This window comes from Branchiostoma belcheri, unplaced genomic scaffold (assembly GCF_001625305.1).
Source record: "Branchiostoma belcheri isolate BF01 breed outbred unplaced genomic scaffold, Haploidv18h27 scaffold3, whole genome shotgun sequence".
In the NCBI taxonomy this organism is placed as follows: domain Eukaryota; kingdom Metazoa; phylum Chordata; class Leptocardii; order Amphioxiformes; family Branchiostomatidae; genus Branchiostoma; species Branchiostoma belcheri.
Window position 1 is genome coordinate 5,758,878 of NW_017803909.1, and position 11,879 is coordinate 5,770,756.

Genomic DNA, 11,879 nt, shown 5'->3' on the forward strand with positions numbered 1-11,879 from the left:
CTACAACAGTCCTTGTCGTTCGGGTGGCAGATGCACAACGATAGCTTTGTTAGCATTACACCCTCCCGGAAAGGCTGACAACCCCTGAACCCAAGTCTGCGCTTCCAGGATATAACACGCCATGTCCTCGCTATTCAACACGTAGATCGTCCCGTCCATTTCCGTACAGCCCTTCTCGTAGTGAATAGCTTCTGTGGCCGGGTCGTCTTCAAGTACAAACCACTGTTTCGTTGTGACGTTGAAGCAGTCTACACCGGGAACAAGTCCACCGAGAAGGTAGATGGTTTCTCCCACCGCCACCATACTGTTCTTGTCCCGTTTTCTGGGCAGGGGAGAGAGAATCTCCCACTCATTGGAGTTTGACACATACTTCAGAAGCGCAAACTTCTCGGTCTCTTCGTCTTCCGAGTTGATGTAAATGTCTCCCTTGCAGACGACAGCTAGATCGTAGTTAGTCCAGTCTCCGGGTAAGGACCGTCTGAACTCCCACCTGTCCTGTTCAGGGATGTATCTCTCCACAGATTTTACCGTATAGTCGTACTGGAATCCACCGATGGCGTAAACAGACCTGTCGTGAACCACGGCTCCGAAGTAAGCCCTGGCTTCGCCAAGGGAACGTATCTGGAACCATTTGTTCTTGACAGGATCGTAGCAGAAGGACACAGACAGCACGTCTCCGAGGCCAGACGGATGGCCGAACCGCGGTTTTCCGTAACCACCTATGACGTAAATGTAGTTGTCCAGGACGGCCACGCCCCATCCCCGTCTGCAGGCCTGTTCCGGCTTTTCTGTGAATGTTTTCCAAACATCCTGCCGAATACAAACATAGACGAGTGTTGCATGTAGTAACATATTGATAGATCATTCAATATTATCACTCTCAACACAGCTGGACCGGCAGCACTGTACGAAAAGTTGACTTTAACAATGGTAGCAAATGCTACTAAAGTAGAGTGATGCTTATCCCGTAAACACTACCGGACTAAATGAAATTACAGGACATAACTGTCATTTACTACCATGCACTATCCGACTTTACTGGCATTAACTAACATTGGTAAATCCAACTTTTCGTGTAATATAGTCGGTGACCGCGGGTTGAAACATCAGTACCAAGGACAGGACCACTCTATAACACAGCTAGACCAATGGTAGTCCAGGATTGCAACATCAGCACCAAGGACAGGACCACTCTATAACACAGTTAGATCAATGGTAGCCCGGGATTAAAACATCAGCACCAAGGACAGGACCTCTCTATAACACAGCTAGACCAATGGTAGCCCGGGATTGAAACATCAGCCCCAAGGACAGGACCTCTCTATAACACAGCTAGACCAATGGTAGCCCAGGATTGAAACATCAGCACCAAGGACAGGACCACTCTATAACACAGCTAGACCAATGGTAGCCCAGGATTGAAACATCAGCACCAAGGACAGGACCACTCTATAACACAGCAAGACCAATGGTAGCCCGGAATTGAAACATCAGCACCTAGGACAAGGCCACTGCATAACACAGCTAGACCAATGGTAGCCCAGGATTGAAACATCAGCACCAAGGACAGGGCCAATGCTGTTGCTGACAGCATATCAAAAGCAAGCAAGCTTAGAAACTTTTTTTCTTCATTTTTCATTTTACCAAACGTCGTCTATTCTTAGTATGTTTGTGATACCAGCAAAGGTTACAAACATCGATAAAAACTGTGCACCAGCCAAGCTATGTACATCCACTTGCTTCCAGCTACACTTTATTGGTACCTTACCTTACAGTGGTCGTAATACATGAATTCTCTCGGACCTGGCTCGGGCCACGTCACATACCCCGTGTTCACACCACACAAGAACTTCTGGTGTCTGACGCGCGTCTTCCGAACCTCTTCTCGCTGTTCCTCCCTCAGCTCTTCGAAAACTTCCGAGCGAAGAAACTTGAGATAATTGTCCCCCATGAGCTGTGCTGCAGCTTCCTTCAGATCGCTGATCACATAGGTATCAGCCAGCATGTACAGATGGACACAGTTCTCACAGCTGAGTTTACTCTTGATATAGTCCAGAACTGGCCGCATCTGGAGAAACTGTGCCATCTCAAGAACACCGTGTAGTTTATCGTCCATTTTGACTGGCTTGGATTCGTACAGAAAGTCCAGAACGATCTGAAAGGCTTCGGCCGTGAAACCTTGAAGTTGGACGGAGTTTTCCCGACTTTCTCTCATGCCACTTTCCAACATGGCGCGGAAGTAGTCGGACGTCTCCATCAGGACCGTCTTGTGGACGTGGAAGGTGCAGTCTTGAACTTTGACCTGGAGTCGGGGTCACCGTCAACGTGACTGTACGAGATCTCGTCGCCATTTTCTCTGCAGCCGGACTCTGTCTGTGTCAACGCCATGGGTTTTATCCTATTGATTTAGACATTAGGCAATCAATTGAAATGTATCTAAATCAACGAAACCGTCCACAAATAGTTCATTTCGTACTCTGCATAGAAGAAGAAGGCAGTTACGAAGTAACGTTATATCTGAAAGCTTGCCAAGCGATACTATTTCACATACGTCATCTGTCAGGCTGCTCTATTTTTGGAAGGCCGGCCGTCCGAACCAGCAAGGGAATACAAACCTTCATGCGGCTTAAGAGAGAATAAACACAGCAGACAAGAATATTTCAGGTTTGTGCAGAATAGGTAGGAGGAACTTCAAATTCACACACAATATGACATTGCCTTTACAAGCTAAGGCGGTCATTGAACGTTTCGAAAACTGTTGCTATGTTCAGAATTTTGGAATGTGATACTTGATGCAGACACTGTCATAATGGCACGGCAGAGCACGTTGAGTCTACTGTTGATGTTTTTCAAATCAAGCAGTTTGCTGTATACTACGTAAGACAAAATCAAACCTCTGTTCATGCTTGAACGATGGAGGAGGGGTGACATAGGTCTACTTTTAGAAGAGGAGGTCAGAGGGCAGCACCAATACGGGAGTTAAAATAGACTAATGTGTAATGGGGTCACAGCCGGGCGCATGTTGACATTCAGTGGAGGTACATACGCAGTTGTATTTCATTTAAGTGAGTACCGCCCTATTACTATCAAGATTGTGTTTGCCACAGTAAAGTCATCAGCCTATAAAGGGATTGTCATCATTGCTACAACCTGAACCATCATTGAAGAGTAATTCGTGTTCAATCCATCAATATTGTCACCTCATTTTGTTTAACAGCGAAAAATAAAGTTACAAATAATCACGCAATTACAATATTCCCCAAAACGTTATGGTGAGTATACTGACGTTCTTCCTTGAATTTGCAGGATAGGAAAAGTGAAATGGCGAAGACTAATGCGATATCCGAGATCTCGTACAGTCACGTTCACGGTGACCCCGACCTCCAGGTCAGAGTTCAAGACTGCACCTTCCACGTCCACAAGACGGTCCTGATGGAGACGTCCGACTACTTCCGCGCCATGTTGGAAAGTGGCATGAGAGAAAGTCGGGAAAACTCCGTCCAACTTCAAGGTTTCACGGCCGAAGCCTTTCAGATCGTTCTGGACTTTCTGTACGAATCCAAGCCGGTCAAAATGGACGATAAACTACACGGTGTTCTTGAGATGGCACAGTTTCTCCAGATGCGGCCAGTTCTGGACTATATCAAGAGTAAACTCAGCTGTGAGAACTGTGTCCATCTGTACATGCTGGCTGATACCTATGTGATCAGCGATCTGAAGGAAGCTGCAGCACAGCTCATGGGGGACAATTATCTCAAGTTTCTTCGCTCGGAAGTTTTCGAAGAGCTGAGGGAGGACCAGCGAGAAGAGGTTCGGAAGACGCGCTTCAGACACCAGAAGTTCTTGTGTGGTGTGAACACGGGGTATGTGACGTGGCCCGAGCCAGGTCCGAGAGAATTCATGTATTACGACAGCTCAAAGGTAACAACATTGCTGTACACGACACGTCTTATTCCAGTATTTCAGTTTCAATAGGCCTATATATATATATATAATTATAAATGATACTGGTGGAAATGAAACAATACATACTGGAATAAAGTAAATATTTCCTGTCTTTTTGTTTACATTTACAGGACTCCTGGAAAACATTTGCGCAAAAGCCAGAGGAGGCTGGCAGAAGGAGGTGGAGCGTGGCCTTTCTGGACAACTACATTTACGTCATGGGAGGGTACAGCAAACACTTTCTCGGACACCCCTCCGGCGATGGTGCAGTCCTAGGAGATTCATTCTGCTATGACCCTGTTAAGAACAACTGGCTAGAAATTCGCTCTATGAGCGACGCCAGAGCTTATTTTGGAGCAGTAGCTTACAATGAGTCTGTTTACGCTATCGGTGGGTTCCAGTATCATTTCCCTGTCAAATCTGTGGAGAGATACATCCCTGAACAGGACAGGTGGGAGTTCAGACGGCCCTTACCCGGAGACTGGACTAACTACGATCTAGCCGTCTTCTGCAAGGGGGACATTTACATCAACTCGGAAGACGAAGATTCGGGAAAGTTTGCGCTTTTGAAATACACGGCTCGTAGCAACCAATGGGACGTGGTCTCGTTTTTACCTCGTGCAAGAGACAAGAACAGCATGGCGGTGTCTGGGGAAACCATCTACCTTCTTGGTGGGTTCGTTCCCGGTGTAGACTGCTTCAACGTCACGACAAAACAATGGTTCTTACTGGAAGTCCACACAGCTACAGAAGGTATAGCGTACGAGAGGGGCTGTACGGAAATGGACGGGACGATTTACGTGTTGAATAGCGAGGACATGGCGCGTTATATCCTGGAAGCGCAGGCTTGGGTGCAGGGGTTGTCAGCCTTTCCGGGAGGGTGTAATGCTAACAAGGCTATCGTAGTGCATCTGCCCCCTGGACGACAGAACATTTGAAACTGTTAGTTCGCCATCGTTTTGAAATTTGGTTGTGAGACTATGTTTGTAAGTCAAAAGCGACATCTGGTGATACACTTTTGCATTGCCATCTTTTTTGCCCACGCACAACACTGACCCTCCAAGCATTTACCGATTCCTTTTTGGCCTTGGTAAAAAGTGAATGAAATATGAATGAAGCGAAAGACACCACCATCTCTAGCTATTTTAGTTTGAAGGATACACTAAAAACTTGAGACAACCCACCCACATTCCCAGAGTTATGATTCAATTGTAGAAACCGATGCCAATGACGTTGAAAATTGTCGGATTGCTCATCGTCGTCTGCATATTATTGCATGTGGATACTATTAAAGAAACATAGAGATCTGGAATCCACGATTTCATTTTTATTTCTTCGCATATCGTAGGTTTAGTATGTGTGAAGTATGCCATATGAGCGCAGATTATTGCGTCTTTGTAACACAATAATCACAATAATGATAATGTCGATGACACTACACTGTATTCAAATGCATATGATAAATTTATGCTGTTAACATGTACATGTATGTTGAATACAGAAGGTAATGAAAACAGTCTGTTTTCTTTCTTGACATGTATCCAGCCTAGGCCTGTTAACATTTCAAACAGTGCAATTATAGTAACGTGTACAAAAGCTAGGCCCGATGGAAATTCATTAGCCATGGATATAAAGATATACATGTAGAAAACAGGAGTTCAACAATCCTATACCTTCGTCGACCAGCCGGCTACAACCAGCAGTCCAATTTGGACCCGCATTGGAGTACATCTTATTTGAAGGTACGTACCCTACACATACATACCTATAGCTAGTTTTACACGTGGTAAACGTACTGCTGGTGGACTATTTCAGTGAGTGGAAACGTCAAGCTAGAGAGGTCTTGTAGACCATCACAGAACTACAAAACTTGCCCTTCAGGTGGCAGATGCACGACGATTGCTTTGTTGGTGTTGACCCCTCCCGGGAAGGCTGACAACCCCTGCACCCAAGTCTGCGCTTCCAGGATATAACATGCCATGTCATCACCGTTTAACACGTAGATCGTCCCGTCCATTTCCGTACAGCCCTTCTCGTAGTGAATAGCCTCTGTGGCCGGGTGGTCTTCAAGTACGAACCACTGTTTCGTTGTGACGTTGAAGCAGTCTACACCGGGAACAAGTCCACCGAGAAGGTAGATGGTTTCTCCCACCGCCACCATACTGTTCTTGTCCCGTTTTCTGGGCAGCTCAGAAACAATCTCCCATTGGTTGATGCTTGTTACGTACTTCAGAAGGGAGAACGTTTCCTCCCATCGTTCTTCCGAGTTGACGTAAATGTCTCCCTTGCAGACGACAGCTAGATCGTAGTTAGTCCAGTCTCCAGGTAAGGACCGTCTGAACTCCCACCTGTCCTGTTCAGGGATGTATCTCTCCATTGTCTGCACAGGAAAGTGATATTGAAACCCGCCTATGGCGTAGACCGAGTCATCGTGAGTCACTGCGCCAAAATAAGCCCTGGCTTCGTTCATCGCGCGTTCCTCCGTCCACTTGTTCTTCACAGGATCGTAGCAGAAGTTGTAGGCTTGAACGTCGCCGTCGCCGGAAGGATGGATAGACCTCGGAGTGCTGTACCCCCCCATGACGTAAATGTAGTTGTCCAGGACGGCCACGCCCCATCCCCGTCTGCAGGCCTGTTCGGGCTTTTGAGTCAACAATTTCCAGACGTCCTGAGTTGGTAAATCAATGAAGAACAATGCACTTTTTTATTTGTTTAATATACTAAGGCCACAGCAAGTAAATTTTATGGATCACATCCTCGTCCAAATTTGATGCGATAGAGCGAGAAAAACAAGGTGGGCCAAAAAGCAAGATTCCTATATATTTTCAACTTTTTCAACATAAACCTATGAATTGAGGCTACACAGCATGATATCAGAACCAACATATCAAATATGTAATATTTTTCTATTACCTTTGAGCTGTCGTAATACATGAATTCCCTGGGACCTGGCTCGGGCCACGTCACATACCCCGTGTTCACACCACACAAGAACTTCTGGTGTCTGAAGCGCGTCTTCCGAACCTCTTCTCGCTGTTCCTCCCTCAGCTCTTCGAAAACTTCCGAGCGAAGAAACTTGAGATAATTGTCCCCCATGAGCTGTGCTGCATCTTCCTTCAGATCGCTGATCACATAGGTATCAGCCAGCATGTACAGATGGACACAGTTCTCACAGCTGAGTTTACTCTTGATATAGTCCAGAACTGGCCGCATCTGGAGAAACTGTGCCATCTCAAGAACACCGTGTAGTTTATCGTCCATTTTGACTGGCTTGGATTCGTACAGAAAGTCCAGAAGGATCTGAAAGGCTTCTGCCGTGAAACCTTGAAGTTGGACGGAGTTTTCCCGACTTTCTCTCATGCCACTTTCCAACATGGCGCGGAAGTAGTCGGACGTCTCCATCAGGACCGTCTTGTGGACGTGGAAGGTGCAGTCTTGAACTTTGACCTGGAGGTCGGGGTCACCGTGACCGTGACTGTACGAGATCTCGTCATCGTTGGAGCTAGTAATTTGGTTCGCCATTGATCACTTTGACCCAACGTTAAAAAATAAAGAAAAAAAACAAGTATTCCAAAATATGAATAGAATAGGTATTTAAAAAATCAACTTGTCTATACACATATCTGAAATTTGACAAGCAACCTGCCTATTGATGTTTATTGGCTAGAGATGCTAATCAAAAGAAAAGGACTATATGCAATCCAGTTGAAAGATACAAATACTTCAATACAGACCACAAAAGGTGACAGATTTAGCTCCTTTTTTCCATGTTACAGTAATTCGTAATACCCGTGCGTAGCTCCTTGTGGCGACATGTATACAAGTAACAGAACGTTACCCTTTGACACGCTGTTTGCTGCCATTTTGGCACTGACTATCCAGCCTTTATTTTTTGTAGGAGGACCTAAAATTATACCTTGCAGAACCTCCAGACACAAACAGCTTGTTTTAACCATTGTTACGAGTACAATACTCGTACATATCATGCGTAAATACAAGTAAACTTCCCGTGCGAATTAAGACAATGTCACCACCAGCAACTACCCCAAGCTTATACGAATTAGTTTTAGTCTTCAATACCACATGAAGATAAACGTGCACATGTAATTATAACTTTGCCATCTCCTAACACTGCCAACTGTGTAGACTTCATCAAACTAACCTGGGAGATTTCTGTCGTCCAACGTTTGTGTTTTCTTGGTCCTGGCAGCCGGCTTTCCCAAAATAGACCAGTAGACATGTATGTATGCGTGGTATCTTGTTTGTTATGATCCTGCTTGGTAGAGGTTCAAATGTAATTTGTCAGTGCCCTGACTCGTTTGATAGAATACGTAGTTATGCTTCGCTTCACATACATAAATTATGCAAATTAGGATCTTTTCTATTAGTAGAGGTTCAAATATTTTTTGTCAGGGCCTTGACTCGTTTTATATAGAATACGTAGTTATGCTTAGCTTCATTTGTATAATTAATGACATACACAAATTATGCAAATTAGGATATTTTCTATAGAGACCATAATTGTTGTGAGGTTGATAATGTTTAATGCACAATTATTATAACGATATTGTACATAAACTGTGCCCTGTAGCCAGTCGTTATTGTTATACAGCTGTATTTGTTTATTGTTATATGTATAATAATGCTGAAATTGTATCTGCAAGTAAAACAACAAGCAAGCAAAGATATTCAGACAAATCAGAAGAAGTCAGTTGAAAGTTGATGAAAGATGTTTTATTGGCAGAGTGATTTGCTTTTGCTCATTCCTCCTTCGTCCCGGGTCGGCCCAACGCTTTCTTCCTCTGACGGAACATGTGCATGTAGATTGGCCACCAGCCTGGAAAAGAGACACAACTCTGTATCAAGTACTACTAAACTAAATTTATACCACCTACGAGTACATCTTGGCTTTATAGCTTGTATGACTAAGGACTATCCATTTAACATGTAGAACCTCCTACCAACACCCTGGAGAGCTTTTGACGCTGCCTGATAGGATTGTAAGGCCCATGTTTTCATTTGCAATTCACATTACATTTTTGTTTTATGTAGGGATACGCATACATAATGTTATTGGCGGGTTGTGCGTAACTCAGTAAGTTGTGCTTATATCCGTCATCAAAGTTATGTAGAATGGACGAAAACTCGATTTTTTTTACCAAAAATGATTTTATGATTTTTGGTGATTTATGTTTTAGATTGTCGGGAATTTCTATATACGTATAGTAAGGGTTGAAAAGTAGTTTTACTCACATGGTGCCCAGGCCAGCAGGAATGCTAGAACGAGATAGTAGTAATACTGGAACGCCCCCTGGAGGCTTGATGGAATCCCTGCAAGATTTAGAGCGCCCTCTTTGATGGGGCTCAAGGCTGCATACATGGTCAACACCTCTCCCTGGCACACAAAAATATATCACATTACTCCAACTGAGATATCGGCAGATTGGTAGAGCTATATATGAAGGCATGACATGAAATATAATAAATTCAAACGTGTATCATAAAGAATTCCGTAGTAAATATACAGGAGTAGAGTCCGTCTGAATAAAGCTTAGATTTGTTAGGTATCAAAGGGTATGCCAGAGACAAGATACGGTCTTAGTCACGATTTCGTCTTTTTAAGACTTTTTCAAAGTGGAAGTGCAACTATTCAGATAGTAGATGACCCCCACTAAATACTTACAAACGCCCCCATTGGATACAGCACTATGAAGAAGGAGTACCTAGAAAAGATGTCGGAGCAACGTCAACAAATGTAGTGGTAATGCAATTAAAATGCAATATTAAACAACTTAAAATGCTAGCGAAGTTGTTAGGGTCAAAATAAACGGTCATAGTTGGTCTGACCTGCACCAGAGCAGCCCCTGTGACTTGATCCCCAGGACGGTCGTGACGTAGTAGGGATACCGGGTCACCTCTGCCAGGCACCACGGCACCACGAACAGGGAGATGTACGCCGTCGTCTGGATCTGTCAAACAATAAGCTTTGATGTTTAAAGTTAAAACTTTTAAACCAAAACAAAAATGGTTCTCTCACCTAGAGATTTCGACCAGTCACTCCGATCTTCCTCAGTAGACTGACCCAGTGGGGCTTGTCACGTGGCTTCTTTGAAGTGTGAGGTCAACACTGGGTCAAAAAAGGTATGTATCTGGTAGACGATGTCGGCCCTCGTCGCGGTTGAGTGACATCATTTTTTTACCTGAACCAGACCGTCTGTCACCATGGCAACTGGTGTTACATCATGTTGCAATTTTATAGTAGGAGGACTTTGCCTTTACCTTTTTAGTTCTAATTGAATTTAGAGGGAATGATATACAGTAGTAACGTAGATGCATATTTTTCAGGAAAAGACGACATTCAAAGTACCTGGGGAACGAGATGAGCCACGCCCCACACCATAAAGACCCTAGCAGACATCTGCAAGGCGGTGGGAACGACACCGGAAGGGACGAGTCCTGTGGCCGCATGCAGAACCTTTCAATAAAACAAGTATCAACCGAAGAGTGATCATTTACGGTTACTGCATTGCGAAGTCTGTCAGACGTGAATTTTAGTGGCCAATCTGGAATGAACAATCATTTGGGGGCTAAGAATGGATCGTAATATCCTAATCCTAATCCTAATCTCTAGTACCAGCTTCAGTGTACATCAATATGAATGACACTTTAGATGTTAACGTTGCGAATTGATTAGTTTATTTCATTAGCCAATGGTTGTAGCTGTTGAAATTGTCGTTGTTGAAAGCGTAAAAAAGGCCACTTACCTCGAAGATGAGGCTCAGTGGAAGAAAAGCTTTCAAAGGATCCTTGACGGCCCCATACACACCCTCGTACCAGGTGGGAGAAGGGAGGGTGTGGAGAAGATGGCGGAGGAACAGGAGCAACACGTATGACCACCTGGGACATGTAGGAACGAATCGTTACCAGCTTTTCCTTCCAAGGACTGTTGTAAAATGGAACTGAGATATTATGACTCTCTTAGCACACAGACTATGCAGCGCTCTATGTTTTCAAATGCTGGACATTCAGCGAACAGGTAGACAGTTGAGCAGTGACCGTGATTTGTACAGATTAAAGAGTTCAAAGGTGCGAGGTTTGTAGTCAGACTCATGTATGCGCAAGGGCCAGTTCACTCCAAACTAGGTATGTAATAAGGCTCCAGGCTGATAGGAAGTATTCAAATTGGCCCGAGGTAGTATTTGCCAGGCCAGAACTTTGCCAACAGTGCCACTCGTTGGAACGGCGTAAAAAAAAACACCAGTATAAAAAGTAAGCGGGTACGATACACACGCCTAAAAGGTAACGCTCTATGCGACAAGTTGATGTGAGTTTACTGAACTAAAGGTCACTCTCAGGCTTCTTGGAGGCTCAAAGTTCGAGTACAAAGAAGTTTTCTATTACGGCCGGCGTTAAATGAAAGTGAAATTGTAGATCTTCCACTGATGCATGCAAGTCGTTGTCTCTTCACATTTCCTGTATGAGTATTTTGTATACGATTCTATCACGCTACGCCTTAAAAGCTAAGGCTGCTGCCTACCGAGTTAATCATCAATTGGGTAACGATTACACCCTCCACAACCGCTGTTCTTTGGAATTGAAAATGTTGAGCGATAGATTTTTAAAAGATTTATGCACGCAATGACTGTAGCGTTACCCGACTGCATGGGCGGCGTTGTAGAAAACCAGCCATGCCCGGGCGACGGGCCCGAGAGGCTGCCGAGTCCTGCTGGACACCTGCTCGGTCTTCCTTTTCCCCATAGTTGGGCGGTGGCTATTACACTTTAGCGTGGGGAAAGGGGGGCGTGGAAAGTTTTTTTTTTATAAAGCCATAGAAGAGTGTAGCATTGTAGGAACTTCTAGTGTCACATATTAACTATTTAAAAAGACTAATGATTTTGAATTTTTGCATTTCTCAGGCCCGGGAAATGAATCAT

At 44.4% G+C, this 11,879-nt stretch overlaps 3 protein-coding genes and 1 pseudogene across 3 annotated transcripts; 1 reads left to right on the top strand and 3 right to left on the bottom strand.

The window, feature by feature from the left end:
* Window positions 1-2,388, bottom strand: LOC109473394 (annotated as a pseudogene).
* A 933-nt stretch (window positions 2,389-3,321) lies between these two features.
* Window positions 3,322-4,883, top strand: LOC109473395 (kelch-like protein 26). The gene is made up of 2 exons (XM_019773254.1): window positions 3,322-3,921; window positions 4,077-4,883. Exons 1-2 carry the CDS (start codon window positions 3,322-3,324, stop codon window positions 4,881-4,883), a joined length of 1,407 nt encoding a protein of 468 aa, XP_019628813.1.
* A 704-nt stretch (window positions 4,884-5,587) lies between these two features.
* LOC109473396 (kelch-like protein 26) lies at window positions 5,588-7,467 on the bottom strand. The gene is made up of 2 exons (XM_019773255.1): window positions 6,859-7,467; window positions 5,588-6,613 (listed from the first exon to the last, which is right to left on the bottom strand). Exons 1-2 carry the CDS (start codon window positions 7,465-7,467, stop codon window positions 5,807-5,809), a joined length of 1,416 nt encoding a protein of 471 aa, XP_019628814.1. The 3' UTR covers window positions 5,588-5,806.
* Window positions 7,468-8,700: 1,233 nt separating this feature from the next.
* LOC109473478 (very-long-chain (3R)-3-hydroxyacyl-CoA dehydratase 2-like) lies at window positions 8,701-11,705 on the bottom strand. The gene is made up of 7 exons (XM_019773340.1): window positions 11,600-11,705; window positions 10,710-10,842; window positions 10,313-10,420; window positions 9,793-9,914; window positions 9,629-9,668; window positions 9,199-9,340; window positions 8,701-8,782 (listed from the first exon to the last, which is right to left on the bottom strand). The coding sequence occupies exons 1-7, from the start codon at window positions 11,701-11,703 to the stop codon at window positions 8,706-8,708; spliced, it is 726 nt and encodes a 241-aa protein (XP_019628899.1). The 5' UTR covers window positions 11,704-11,705; the 3' UTR covers window positions 8,701-8,705.
* Between the last annotated feature and the right edge of the window lie 174 nt (window positions 11,706-11,879).